At 37.4% G+C, this 15,436-nt stretch overlaps 1 protein-coding gene across 1 annotated transcript; it reads left to right on the top strand.

Annotated features, from left to right (window-relative positions):
• Positions 1-4,004: 4,004 nt before the first annotated feature.
• On the top strand, positions 4,005-13,090 carry LOC136320652 (interferon-induced very large GTPase 1-like). Its single transcript, XM_066253812.1, has 3 exons — positions 4,005-4,115; positions 8,026-8,120; positions 9,172-13,090. The coding sequence occupies exons 1-3, from the start codon at positions 4,049-4,051 to the stop codon at positions 12,946-12,948; spliced, it is 3,939 nt and encodes a 1,312-aa protein (XP_066109909.1). The 5' UTR covers positions 4,005-4,048; the 3' UTR covers positions 12,949-13,090.
• Positions 13,091-15,436: the final 2,346 nt, after the last annotated feature.

Genomic DNA, 15,436 nt, shown 5'->3' with positions numbered 1-15,436 from the left:
GAGAGAGAGAGAAGGGGAAGGGGTTAAGAAGCAGAAAAGGGGGAGAAAAGGAGGTAAGAAGCAGCAGATGGTCGCTTCTCCTATTTCCCCTGACCAGGAATCAAACCTGGAACATCCACACACTAGGCTGACATTCTAACACTGAGTCAGCTGGCCGGGGCTAAACTAAACTTTCTTAAGTCCATGTTCTATTTTTCCTTGGCTATGTTAAGAGAAAAAGATATTTAAATGTTTTAACTGACTCTACTTCTTCATCTCAAATTTTCTCTTTACCCAGTTCTGTTAGGCACTTTTTCCCTACCCATGGAAATGGCTTTAATTGAGGTCATCAATGACCTTCACCTTAGAAGATACAATGATCAGTTTTCTATCCTCCTGACCTCTGAGAGGCATTTAACGTGTTTTTCTACACCTTCCTTTTTCGTACATTTCCTTCTCCAGGCTTCAGGGGTCTCAAATGTGTCTCATTCCCATCTCTTCTTCCCTGGATTTTTTTTTTTTTTGTCTCTTTTACCTGTCTTTTAAATGTTGAAATGTTGCTCATCTCCAGTGTCCTGCTTTCCTCTATATTTATCCTTTCTCCCTGGCCAAGCTTTCCAGTTCCATGTCTTTCAATACTATGAACAGATCAATATCTCCAAATTGGACCCACCCTTTAAAAGGTATGCCCCACTTTAGTCTACTTCACCATGTCTACTCACCTGTCTAATTGGTATTCCAAATTAAGTATGAACCCCAATATGCCTATGTTATAAACTTTGACCATATCAAAGCATGGATCATCATTAACCTATTTGCTCAAATCAGAATTCTAGAAATTCACCTGTATTAAATTTCAATCTATGCATAATAAATTACCATAAAATTTAGTAGCTTAAGAACAACACCAATTCACTACTTCACAGTCCCCATAGGTCATGAGTCAGGTTTGAGTTAGTTAGGTATATCCTTTGATTAAAAAAAAATTCTTTTTGTTTTTTTAATATATATATTTTTTATGTTAGAGGAGGGGAGATAGTGAGACAGACTCCCACATGGGCCCCAACTGGGATCCACTTGGCAACTACCATCTTGGGTGGATGCTCCAATCAACTGAGCTATTTTTAGTGCTTGAGACTGATGCACTGAGACCAATTGAACTATCCTTAGCACCCAGCTTGATGCTTGAACCAATGGAGCCCCTGGGTGTGGGAAGGGAAGTGGGGAAGCAGGGAAGCAGAAGGGCAAGAGAAGCAGATGGTCATTTCTCTTGTGTGCCCTGACCAGGAATTGAACCCAAGAAGTCCATATGCCAGGCAGATGTTCTATCCACTGAGTAAATTGGCCAGGGCCTAATTAAGATTTCAAAAGGTTGCAATCAAAGTGATGGCTTTGCTACAGTTCTCATCTAGAGATCAGAGTCTTCTTCCAAGTTAACAGCAGAATTCAACTTCTCACAGATGTGGAAAGTTCCCATTTTCTTGTTGGTTATCAGCCTGGGATCACTCCCAACTCTTAGGTGCATGACTCACATGGGCAGTTTGCCACATGACTCTCTTCCAAGTCAGTAGAAGCACATCTGCTTCTGCTTCTTATCTCTTTTAACAGCGCACCTAATTAAGTCAGGCCTATCCAGAATAACCTCCCTTTTGCCACATAAGGTAACATAATCACAAAAACAATACCCCATATTTACAGGAAAAGTGATTAGTCAAGGCATATATACCGGGGTTACATCTGAGAATATTGCTTACTATATCATCCTTGAGTTTTCACTTTCCTTCACACCCATAACAAATCCATCAATAATCCCAGTTGGCCTGACCAGGTGGTGACGCAGTGGATAGAGCATTGGACTGGGATGTTGAGGCCCCAGGTTCGAAAAACCCAAGGTCACCGGCTTGAGTGCAGGCTCATCTGGCTTGAGTGTGGAATCATAGACATGAATCCAAAGGTCGTTGCCTTGAAACCCAAGGTCGCTGGACTGAGAAGGGGTCACTGGCTCTGCTAGAGCCCCCTGGTCAAGGCACATATTAGAAAGCAATCAATGAACAACTAAAGAGCCGCAACAAAGAATTGATGCTTCTCATCTCTCTCCTTTCCTGCCTAGCTGTCCCTATCTGTCCCTCTCTCTGTCTCTCTGTCTCTGTTGCTAATAATAATAATAACAATAATAATAATAATTCCAGAAGCTAGTCCTATAAGATAAACCTTGAATATGATTATTGCTTATTATCTTCCTTGCTAAAACCTTAGTCCAAGCCCCATCTTCTTTAAACCATTGTAACAGTTTCTTAACTATTGCCACTGCATTTTTCCTGGTAATTCTTATTCTCCATCATCACCCAAGTGACAACAGATGTCATCCTCGAGCTTAAATGTTAAAACTCTCTAATCGCTGTTTTTGTTAAAAATAAATGAGATGAAATGTGCAAAGCAACCTGTCCCTGATGTGAATGATGCTTAATACATTTTAGTTACCCATTTGATTAATACTGTTTTCTAATGGAGGAAAATAAAGTACGTCGATAAGTATAATAACAAGACAAAATAAAAGTACCATAAGTATTGTTGAAAGCTAAAATTTAGGTAGCATTACATCTTTTGGAGAAAACCAAAACAGACCTTGAAAAGGAAATGATATTTTATAGTAGCATCATGAATAGGCAGAGTTTTGATGGGGAGAAATGAGATAGATTGGTGAAGAAATTAGTATTGCTGATATAATAATAGATGGTGGTGATAATAATGACATTATTCTCAAATATTTGCATACCTTGAAATGTTATTTTTAGCCTAGGGCAAAGTAGTGACTAAAAGGAGTAAGAGTCATAGAAAAAGTTGAGGAATCTATCATTACAAAGGAATCAGAAAAGTGATTTTCCATACTCCTGTTATTTATATAAATTTTCATATACAAATTGAGTCTCTTAAAATCCATCTCAATATCGGCCCTGGCCGGTTGGCTCAGTGGTAGAGCGTCGGCCTAGCGTGCAGAGGACCCGGGTTTGATTCCCAGCCAGGGCACACAGGAGAAGCGCCCATTTGCTTCTCCACCCCTCTGCCGCGCTTTCCTCTCTGTCTCTCTCTTCCCCTCCCGCAGCCAAGGCTCCATTGGAGCAAAGATGGCCCGGGCGCTGGGGATGGCTCTGTGGCCTCTGCCTCAGGTGCTAGAGTGGCTCTGGTGGCAACATGGTGATGCCCAGGATGGGCAGAGCATCGCCCCCTGGTGGGCAGAGCTTCGCCCCTGGTGGGCGTGCTGGGTGGATCCCGGTTGGGCGCATGTGGGAGTCTGTCTGACTGTCTCTCCCTGTTTCCAGCTTCAGAAAAATGAAAAAAAAAATCCATCTCAATATCTCCAACACACACAACTAATGGAAGTATAAATGTTCTCTTTCAAATTTTCATTCACTATCACTGTCTATAATCACTTCCTTTATTTCTACCTACTGAATAACAACATATCTACCTTTCTCCTTCTTTTTTTCACCGTAACACAAACCTCCATAAGACCCATATTCCATCCCATTTCCCATTAACAGACATTATATCATGGAAAACTTGGGAATTCCAGCAAGTGGAGCACAATTGTGGGGAGTAGAGGGTAAGGTTAGTAGCCTCAAAGCTTAGAGGAATACCCTATATGTAGGAATGTGTAATTTCAGCACATATTTGGTTTTTTGTTTGTTTGTTTTTAGGAAGACAGTCTTTGATCTCATTTCCAATTTTTTGTCTCACTTTTCTCAAACCAGTTACCTCATATGTATTTCCCATCATTCCTGTGATTATTCATAACCAACTCTCCATTTCAGGTCAGTAACTGCAGGGTCATCAGTTTCCCAGCATTCAGCTGCACAGAATGGAAAGCAATTTGAAGGCAACTCTTCTTAACATTCTTGAGGACCTTTTAGAAGAGGAGTTGTTAAAGTTCAAGTTCCAACTCAGAATCATAGCTCTTGCTGAGGGATACAACCACATTACCCGGAACACTCTCGATCAAGCATCCCCAGTGAAACTTGCTGACCTACTGATACAGTACTATGGGGAAGAATACTCCAAGACTGTGACCATGGAGGTCTTGAAAGACATAAACCAGCGCGACCTAGCAGAGAAATTCCGCCAGGCAATGGAAAAATGTGAGTCTGCACCTGAGCTACCCCTCTCTTTGCTGCATATGACTCAAGGCTGTCACTGAAATCTTCATATCTTAATTAATTAAATACACACATTATAGCATAAAACATAAGAATTGTGTGTCATGGTGCTTTCAAAAATTATTTATTGAAATAAAATTTACATCTAAAATTCCAACATAATTCCAACATCTCAGTCCTGCTTGAGCTTGACTCTGATGATTGTTCTGTATCTTCAGACTGTGCTCTTGTGTTTTTAGTGTGCCTTGAACTTCTTGAAGCTATACAGAATACACTAGGTAAAAGAAACTGAGGTTAATAGCCTTTTAGTGAGGTTTTCTATTTATTTGGCTAGGAGTTAGGATGTGCTTACTGTTTGCTATAGCTGTGGTGTTATGGGCTAAAATTTCCTCTAGTGTCCTTGGTTTTGTTGCCCTGTTTTCTTTAGGTCTCCCTGGAAACTTCTTAAATAAGTCTGAGATATGGAGCCCTTTCAGTTGTATTCTCTTGTTGTTATACAAGAACCCTATTGATATAGTGGTAAGGTAGGGGGAAGAGAAATATTCTAAAGTTTAGTAATTAGGTCTCAGTCTTTTAGTAGGTCTGCTCCATTGGACTGTGACCTTCATAGTCTTAACTCCTGTCCACTACTCAAGGCCCAAATGAAGTGCTACCTCACAAAGCCAGTCCTATTTCCACCTTAACTGAAAACATTCATCTTTCTATTGAAAATCACTCAGGTTATTGTTTTCTTCAGTTCTTGTTCATCATATTATTTTTTAACTATCAAAATAATATGTGCTCATAAAACATTGGGAACAATTTTACACAAAAGAAAAAAATATCAGTTATAACCTCATTAATAGACTCACACAACAAACAAGATGGAATATGGTATCACATTATGTTTAATATATATTTCTTCACCTAGTTTTACTTTAAAGTTTTGTATCATTAATGGAGTTTTTGGCTTAAAACATAATAACCATTTTTCATAATATTAAACAATAATTCTTAAGTATTATTTTCAATGGCTACATATTCTCCCATCTTGTTGGTGCTCTGCAAAAAAGTTTTGCCACAATGCCACTTCGGACATTTTGGTGTTTCCGAGATCAGACAAGATCGAGCATGTTCAGGGTGGTATGGCCATAGACTGGTGTTTCCAAAATATCAACATTATGCAGAATGTTGTGAAAATTACCTTTATAATAGATCTTGGTGCTCATTTTATTTCATTGCCTTAAATTTCTAAAATTGAAATGAGTCAAATAATTTTCTAGAACTACTATAACAACACAGTCATATATATGGTCCTTTTACTACACTCTCATAGCATGAAATATGATAATTTTTAAATCTTAATGCATATGGGAGAGTTTTATCACTTTAAAGTATATTTTAAATGTATATTTTTAATTTGTTTAAAATGTAATTCATGACTATAGTTAAAAATTAAAGATTACAGTACATAACCTTGACCCTTTTCTCACAAAATAACCCCTTTAAATTTAATTCTTTTTTATTAATTTTATTGTTTAACAAAATTATACAAGTTTCAAGTGTATAGTTCTATAACACATGCTCTGTATATTGCATTGTGTACCCACCACCCAAAGTCAAATCATCTTTCATCAGCATATAATTAATCTTCTTTAACCTTTCTAACCCTTCTACCCTCCTTTCCTCTGATAATCACCCTACTATTGTCTATGTCTGTAAATTTTTATTTGTTTTTCATGTTTGTTCATTTGTTGCTTTTAGTTTTATATCCTACATATGGTGAAATCATATGGTTCTCAACTTTTTCTGTCTGATTTATTTTACTTAGCACAATAGTCAGAAGAACCATCCATGTTGTCACAAATGATATTTCACCTTTCCTTATGACTAAATAGTATTCCATTGTATATATGTGCTACATCTTCTTTATCCACTCTTCTATTGAAGGATATTGATTGTTTCCATTTTTTGGCCATTGAAATAGTGCTACAATGAACATAAGGGTGCATATATCTTTGTAAAACTCTTCTTCTGGCTATCTATCCAAAAATTTTGAAAAAATTTATTTGCAAAGATCAATTTCTCTTTTGGTAGTGACTGCCATATCTCTAAATAGCATGCTTTTATCATTCTTCTGTGGTTTTATCAAATTAGGTTCATTAGTTTATCAATATCATTATCTATATAATTTTTTGCTATTCTGCAATTATTGGTAAGTCTTTACCTCAATTATGCCACCTCTTTCTTCTCCACCCACTCTCTTCCAGATAGATTTATAACAGTACTTCTAGCTTTTATATAGTTTATATTTGAATTTTATTTTAAAACATTTTATTTTGGTGCATTATGAGAAGCAGTATCTCAAAATTTCCCCCAAAACTTTCACTTTTACATGGTCAAGTTGAAAATTTTTACTTTCTTAGAATCACAATTAAAATCTTTCAACTTTATTTATAGCTTATTTCTAAGAGCTGAAAATCAATCATTTATACTATTATACACATATATAAATTTTAGTCATAAAATAAAGTGAAGTATATTATATTGTTTTTGTTTTTACTTTGGCTTTCACAAACATTCTCATTACTATATATTTTTGCATTATGCATCTTTATCACATCCTTATGTTCTTTCAATATTTCAAATATTCTATCAAGTTAATTGACTCCTCCATTCACCCATTTTTTCTGTATCTTCTTCTAGAGGCTTTCTAAGGAAGGGTATGTAAACAGTAAATTTCTTAGGTTGTTACTTTCTGGAAATAACTTTAGTCTCTTCTCAAACTTGAAAGGTAACTAGTTCTAGGTTGAAAATCCTTTTAACTTATTACTTTTTAAAGAATTATGTAACTGTCTTCCATTACTTACTGATGATGAGTCTGATGCCAACGTGACTATCATCCTTTTGTTAGCAGTCTGTTGACCACCCTAGCCCTGCCCCATAAGATACTAGGGTCTTTATGTTTGGTGTTCTAAAATATATATGTAGTGATGCAGAGGATATTTTCCTATTTATTCTGCTAGAAATTTCACAGTCATTTTTTCTATGAAGACTAATGTCCTTTAGCTCTATCACTGAGGATGGTGAAGTTTCACAGTCCTAGCCACAGACTGATCTACTCAACTATAAAATATGTCTACAAACCTGTCATTGTGACCCTCCAACCTTGGTCATTAGCTGGATACTAATCTTATCCTCAACCAAACACTTACTCACCACTAGCCTGACTTTCTCATGTTGTTCTAAGGACCAATTATCCACATGGGTTATCATAAACAGTGAGGTCGGAGATTCAGGAATAATCTGTGAAGAGCCTAGAAATATGAGCAGCTGATAAACAGGATGATCAATATCTTGGGAGTGATATTAAAGGAAATTTTACTGCTTTAATTCACCATTTCTAGCAAAAATAAATAAATTTCATCTTTAGGGAAGTCTTTTTTTTGTAAAGAGTCTTTCACAGTTTTACTTGGATCTCCTTTCCCAACAAATTCTAAAATATGGGAATGATGGAAAGCTAATTATTAAGAGCTGTCACACCCCTCTTCACTCTCACCATACCCCAAGTCAGTCAACATGCTACAATTGAGATCTCTGTGTATATACCCCAGTAACCTTGACCCCATCACTTACTCGATCACTATTTATTTTGTGCTATTTTTGTATCCCATACTTCTCATTTATGAGACAGGTGCTCTTATTTCTTGGTCATTCACATAACATAAAATACCTCTGTCTTTTCTTGAGTCACAACTGAGACATAGACAGTAATGTTGAATATACTGATGTTAAGCTGTTGGCACCAAATTAGCAATAGCAAGTGGGGAAGAGGCTAAGCTTCAGCAACACTGCAACTCTGACTCCATGTTTTAGTAATCATAATAATAATAAACCTGTTTTCCCTCCAAAGCTGGATCTTCCACAGATAAAGCTACAAAAAAGTCAAAGAAAAGAAAGCAAGATAATGAAGCAGGACCAGATGAAGAAAGCAATGCACTGTCAAAGGTTTGTAATCACCCCTGGGGCTGATACTTTTGCCCTGGAAGAGAGTGCAGTGCACAGGCCATAGAATGCTCAAAATCTCAGAAGCTTACTGGCTACCACATTTTATGGTATAGCATAGTCATTCATGTTAGCACCAACATTGCACTGTGCATCTTAATCACATCCTTATGTTCTTCCAATATTTCAAATATTCTATTAAGTTAATGGACTTCTATACTTATCTATTTTTTTCTCAGTCCAAGGTGTCTTGGAGAAGCACAAGATCCCAGAAAAGCCTGGCTAAGATTCTTGTCACTTCTATGTACAAGCATTTGCTTAATTTTAATGATCATTCCTCTCTAAAATTTAAACAACTAAGAATAATAGTGGGGCATTATGAAGATTATGGTTACTAAATAAGAACAAATTTATTTTCCTTTCATTTTTCCTTACTAGTTTCATTTTCTGCTTCTGCCCATACATACTAGATTACTTCCTGTTTCCTATACTTATTCAGCTTTCTAACATTTTTACCTGCACTTTTCTGTTCTTGTTATTTAGCATATCCTCAACCATCTACTCATTTATTTTCCTGATAAAATCTCATTCATTCCATAATATAATATGTGTAAAGCAATGAACACAATAACTACCTTGTGGTATGGTAATTTCCTTTATACTTATTTTTAAATTATCTTCTCCTATCCCCCATCCATGAGTGTATGTTACATCAGTTTGGTGCAGCCTTTACCCACTTTGCATCCCAAGAAATCTAACCACATCTTTTAACATGTTACTAATGCATTATGAACTTGCTACTATTTACTTATGACTTCAGACTTCCATCATAAAATACTATAATTAACTATTTACTTATTTATGTTTCTCATAGTTAACTTTTAAGCTCTTCAATGTGGGGACCTGTATTATGTTTTATCTCTTGGTTAACTTAGAAAGACTCTATTTACTTTTGGAAATACTAATGAATATATTTATGTTTTCACAATTGATAAATTTAATCAAGCTTCTTTGTTATAGACAAGCCATTATCATTGTCTTTATTTCTTTCTAGAAATTTAGAAATATCTTTAGCAAAAAGAAAACACCCAATGAATCTGCTTCTTGTTCCAGAGATCCTCAATCAAGCAATGATAAGGAAGTAATAACCAAACATCAACACTTTCTTGACCTCATCAGGCGGCTTAATCTGGAAAGTTACTATCCCAAGAAAATGACCAATGTCAATATTTTTCTGATAAGTAAGACAACCCTTTATGACACTGAACCAAAAACTGAGGGGGATCTACCATTGTGTTTTCTAGAAAAACTTTTGTTATTAGATTATCATTTGCGATACCTAGTTTACAGAGGCAATATAGATCCAACATCTACTGTGTCCCAGACACTGAGAACCACAGAGCTAGAAAGAACATTTCAGGACTTTTTCAATATCAAGAAAACACAGTCAACTACAATACAAACTAACATCCACCCAATGGACATACAAATGGCAATTTTTCACTGTGCAGATGACTTTATAAGACAGTATGTTTTAAACAAACTTTCCATCTGTCAATTTGCTCTCCCACTTTTGGTGCCCAATCCTTGCAACTCTCAAATTGAATTTCCTCTTTGGGCTCTCAAGCAAATCAGGAAAAGCTGGAGAGAAGTGGAAAAAACAGGATGGGAAAAAACACTGAAGAATTATAATAGCCAGCTGATCAGTAGGCGACCTATACATGTTGTATCTTTCATAAGAGTTGGAGACTATGTCTCTACTTCCAAATCACAGATTCTAAATACACTCCTAAGTAAAGGCAAGCATGACCATTTTTTCCATAATTTTAGGAAAGACAATAATAGATGTCTCTTGCTAGAAGGTATGGTGGAAATCTGCTGGTTTTGCCCAGGTGGGAGAGCTGAAGACAGATTTGAAAACTGTATTGCCTTTACCAATCTTCATGGAAATGCTGAAATACATGAGAGCCAAGTTAAGTTCCTTCAGGAGGTATCTTCAGTCACTGTTATCCTCCTGTCAACTTCTGATTTTGATGAAAAGATTAGTTCCCTTCTGCATGAATATTGGAAATTACCCAAAGCTCTCATCTGTTTGTTTGAAAATGTGGAAAATATTATGGATGAGAATTCTGCTCACAAAGTGAGAATTGGGATCAGAAATCTAAATAACATTGAATTAGCTGATAAAATTACAGCTACCTTAACACAGTTACTGAAGAAGTCTGGATCTCCTCACAGTTTGACTAACTGGGCCAACTTTGCTAAGAAGTATGACTTTGTTATTGATGAGGACCAAAAAGTTTGCCAAGAGGCAGGGAAAAAAGCAGTTATCCTTAGGAACATCTTGGAAAAAGTGAAATTACATGAGATAAAGGAAAAGTTACTACCTCTTCAGGGAAGTCTATGGCATGATTGGTGTAAGAAGGATAAGGAACTCCATCAGCTGAGAGAAAAAAGAAACAAGAGCATTGAAGAATACAGGAATGATATTGAGAAGGAAAAGCAGAAAATACGCTGTGAACAGTACCATAAAGTTATTAATTTTAGTGACCTGATGAATTGCTTGCAGGAAAGTCTTCAGACACACTCAGAGACCCATACAGAGCTCTACTTTCTGCAGGAGCTAAGTACGTTAATGGACGAACTAATCACCGAAGAGTTAGAAAAACTTCACCAGCAGCACAGCAACTTGTTGGCTCAGGTGAGAACAGAGAAGGAGAAACAGTCAAAGAGAGACTCCCTCAGAGACTGGAAGGATGATCTAGATGCTGTTACCAAAAAGATCAATAACTCCACCCTGGGAACTGAGCATCTCCTGAGAGAAGTGGGCCAGATCTATGAAGCTCTGGAAGAAGCTTCCTCCAAAGCACATACACTACTGCTCTCCTTTCCCCAAATGGCTGCTGATCTGATGATATCTGGGACTCCCATGGAGCTGATGGATGGAGATGCATCTTATGTGCCCCTGAAGTGGGTAACAGCTGTTTTTGACAAGGTCTCTGAAAAACTTAAAGACAAACGGGTCTTTATTCTCTCTGTGCTTGGCCTGAAGAACTCAGGAAAGTCCACTCTGTTGAATGCAATGTTTGGACTACAGTTCAGTTTCAGTGCTGGCAGGTGTACCCGGGGGGCCTACATGCAGCTCCTGAAGGTGGAAGAGACATTCACAGAGGAACTTGGCTTTGATTTTGTGCTTGTTGTGGACACAGAAGGACTTCAGGCCTCAGAGCTCATTAACAAAGCATGGAATAAGGAAAATGAGTTGGCAACCTTTGTCATAGGGCTTGGAAACTTAACTCTAATCAATATTTTTGGGAAGGATCTATCAGAAATACAAGATATTCTGCAAATAGCCATCCACGCCTTTCTCAGGATTAAACAACTGAATATTTCTCCAAGATGCCTCTTTGTTCATCAGAACATAGATGAAATTATAGATACAGATCAAAGCATGGAAAGGCAAAGGTGGCTGCAAGAGAGACTGGATGAAATGACACTTGCTGCAGCCAAACATGAGCAGTGCTCAGATGTGTCTAATTTCAATGATGTCATTAAGTTTGATGTCAAGACCCACATTCATTATTTTACCCATCTCTGGGAAGGCTTTCCCCCAATGGCTCCTCCCAATCCTTGCTATAGCCACAATGTTCAGGATCTGAAAAGAAGGATTCTTAAACATGCCAAAGAAGAATCCAGGGGAAGTATTTTGAAGATATCAGAAATTAAAGTTCGAATACGGGATTTATGGAAGGCCTTAGTGAATGAAAACTTCATTTTCTGGTTCAAGAACACTCAGGAAGTCTTGGCTATGAATAAATTGGAGGCCATGTATAAGAGTTGGGCCTGGGAGATGAGGAGTCATGTGCTAGACTTGCAGAGTCAGCTGAACAGCCAGATTCAGAATGGAGAAGTTGAGGAGATTAAGAGAAGTTTGATTGACAATCGAGTTGTGGGAAAACATGAAAACATTAAGCAAGAACTTGAGAAGTACTTTCGAGAAGACAGAGATAGAGATATCTTAGCTCAGTGGAAAGAAAGATTTGAAAATGATTTGAAGAATCTTAAAGAGGAGCTCACAGTAGAAACTGTGAGAAAATGTGGAGATCTAATTAGTGGAAAGAAAATACAAGACCTTTTTAAGAAGCATATAGTAAAATTTGAACATAAGTTAGAAAAAATCAAAGGGATGGCTGTGTCACCCAGTGGGAAAGAGCTACATGATAAGGAGCTGAGAGATCTGTTCAACAAGATCTGGTCAGAGAACATCTCCATTCTGTTTTTTCCCACACTCCCATCTGCTGAGGATCCTGATATTGATATTGAACTAGAGAACATTCTCCTGGAGCACTTTAAACAGCATCCTAATATTGTGAACATAATTAGGTATCGTGATGCAAAGAAACCATTTTCTATCAATTATTCTAAACATGTTATAACCTCTCAAAATGTCCAAATATATGGACCCTCTGTGGAAGACTTTGAAAAAGATATCATAGAGAAGAAAACAGCTCAAATTATTCAATTAGTTAAAGAAACCACACACACAAGGGAACAACGGAATGAAGGTTACAGTTCCAGTTACTTCCATGAAATCCTGCAAGTGATCGACACTGAGGCTGAGGCTGCATCTCAAGGAGAGAGATTCATGTTGACAAACAGATATAAACTAGAACTTGCCTTACAGCTGTTCCAAGAAGCAGCAAAGAGTTTTAAAAAGATGTGCATCACATTCAAGAGAGCAAACAACCCTGTCTTGTACCTAGAAAGCAAAAGAGAGGAATATTTTGCTAATTTTAAGTTACTCAGCAAAACCTCTCAAAACATTGACTGATTTCCTTTAGTGCAAAGAGTATATATTACCTTGTAAACCGGGATAAATACTCAAAAAGCTTGTTAGATCCTCATCTAGCTTTTCTCTTTCTCTGCTACATTATTTTGTGTAATCAGCATGTTTTGTTACCCAGATAATTAAACCCAACCAATTAAACTGTATTTTGCATTTTCTCTGAGAGTTTTAAAATTACTTTGTGCCTGTGTAAATAAATTTCCAAACTAATGTTCTATCAATAGTTTAAATAAAATATTTATTAGAAATAACACAAAAGATTTCACCCTTTGAGTAGTGAGTTTTTTTCATGCTCACTGACCCCTGGGAGTGAATTTTTTTTAAAAAGAAAAGAAATTAGTTCCAGTTACAGTTTTATTAACTTAAAATCATGTTTGGGCCCTGGCCGGTTGGCTCACTGGTAGAGCGTCGGCCTGGCATGCAGAAGTCCAGGGTTCGATTCCCGGCCAGGGCACACAGGAGAAGCGCCCATCTGCTTCTCCACCCCTCCCCTTCTCCTTCCTCTCTGTCTCTCTCTTCCTCTCCCGCAGCCGAGGCTCCATTGGAACAAAGATGGCCCAGGCGCTGGGGATGGCTCCTTGGCCTCTGCCCCAGGCGCTAGAGTGGCTCTGGTCACAACAGAGCGATGCCCCGGAGGGGCAGAGCATCACCCCCTGGTGGGCAGAGCGTCGCCCCCTGGTGGGCGTGCTGGGTGGATCCCAGTCGGGCGCATGCGGCAGTCTGTCTGACTGTCTCTCCCTATTTCCAGCTTCAGAAAAATACAAAAAAAAATCATGTTTGTTTGATAACCAATTTATGGAAACAAAGAGAACATACATTTGCCTTTTTTTAATGTTGCCTTACACATTTTTAAAATAAAAATTTTTTTTATCTCATGCAATTCTTGCATATCTCTCATCTGTAAATAAAGAGGTATTATTGTTAGCAGAATCTCAAATATGTACTTGCTTATGATGAAATTTTTAGGACAATTTATAGATATTTTATTTATTCCTTACATTTAAAATTTTTTCAAACTGTTATATTCCTCAAAACATTGATGCAGGCAAAGTGGTTTGTTATGTTCAATGCACATCACCCTTGTGTCCCTCCGTTTACACCCCCTTTTGTAATATGCTGACATATGAAGCATTTTCATTGTGGCTTATCCTTTGAGGCTGTTTCAGGGACTGGCTTTGGGAAGTGATGCCCTGAAAGACAAAGGCTGTCAAGATATTATGAATATCTTCCAGAGCTAGCCTTACTGCCTGATTATGTTTCAACATCTTTCCTGGGGAAGAGCTGAAAATTTTAGACAAATATTGATGTATATGTTGAGGAAAAAGCAAAAAATTATAAAAACAACAATTGAACCATGTAAGATCCTGAATATTGTGGTATTAGAACAACAATAACACTTATAAAATGACAAAAACCAGCTGTGAATGCAATAAGTTCTGTCAACAGAACTACTGCAGCTACATATGGTATGCACATACTCAAGGCTGAATGTAGGTACTAGTATTATGAAACAGGTGGTAGCACTCTTCAGAGATACTTTTTTTTTAATTTTTTTTATTTATTCATTTTAGAGAGGAGAGGGAGAGACAGAGAGAGAGAAGGGGGGAGGAGCTGGAAGCATCAACTCCCATATGTGCCTTGACCAGGCAAGCCCAGGGTTTCGAACTGGCAACCTCAGCATTTCCAAGTCGACGCTTTTTCAGAGATACTTTATAGCAGTGGTTCTCAAAGTGTGCACCAAGGTGCACTGGTGTGCCCTAGAAGATTTCCAGGTGTGCCCTATGGTATTCCAGAGAAATATGTGTCTATTGGGAACCAAAAAACCAACAGTTTTTGGAGTTCAGATTTTGGGGAGACAGAGGTGTGGGGAATTGGCTGTGAGCTAACAGTCTACCCAACCCCCCACCTCACTGGCCTGATTAGGTTGAAAAAAGCTGTTAAGCTGTGGTTCTGGATTGTTTATACTATCCCCCATTTTCCCCAGAAAGACTGGAGGCAAATTTCTTCCATCCTTTGTTTGGTGTAAAGTTAAGATGATATGTATGGTGGGGGTTTTCTGCACTTGGTAAAATTCTTGGGTTGCCTTGCAAATGTGATCAGAGACCATTATTTGCTAATGACCCCCTTTGCCCTATATAAAGCAAGATGTGGTTTTTGGGTGCACTTTGTTCTTGCCAGCAGCAATTACAGGGTCCTTCCAATTCCGTATTTTCTTAATTCTGTGTATTTTCTTGATTCCACACCATTCCTACTCGGGACCTGAAATTACTAGCTGCGCTGTTTCGTGGCTTGTGCCCAGATATAAAAATAAATATAGTTACTCTATTATACCATTTCATTATGGAAATACTGCTCTTTTTGTTAACACTTCATTATTATATTTATTGTTAACACATCATTATATTATTTTTAGATAAATACACCCAAAATAAAACAGATTTCTTAAAAAGAAGAGTGATATTGAAGAATCCAT

Source organism: Saccopteryx bilineata, chromosome 1 (genome assembly GCF_036850765.1).
Source record: "Saccopteryx bilineata isolate mSacBil1 chromosome 1, mSacBil1_pri_phased_curated, whole genome shotgun sequence".
NCBI classification, from domain to species: Eukaryota; Metazoa; Chordata; class Mammalia; order Chiroptera; family Emballonuridae; genus Saccopteryx; species Saccopteryx bilineata.
The sequence above is the reverse complement of the archived record's forward strand: the minus strand, read 5'-3'. Positions and strand labels throughout refer to the sequence as shown.

Excerpts from the sequence above, each read along its gene's own strand:
- LOC136320652 (XM_066253812.1), top strand. The coding sequence starts at position 4,049 with ATGGAGGTCTTGAAAGACATAAACCAGCGCGACCTAGCAGAGAAATTC. Across the intron at positions 4,116-8,025 it reads CCGCCAGGCAATGGAAAAAT|CTGGATCTTCCACAGATAAA; the intron begins GTGAGTCTGCAC and ends TTCCCTCCAAAG. Across the intron at positions 8,121-9,171 it reads AAAGCAATGCACTGTCAAAG|AAATTTAGAAATATCTTTAG; the intron begins GTTTGTAATCAC and ends ATTTCTTTCTAG.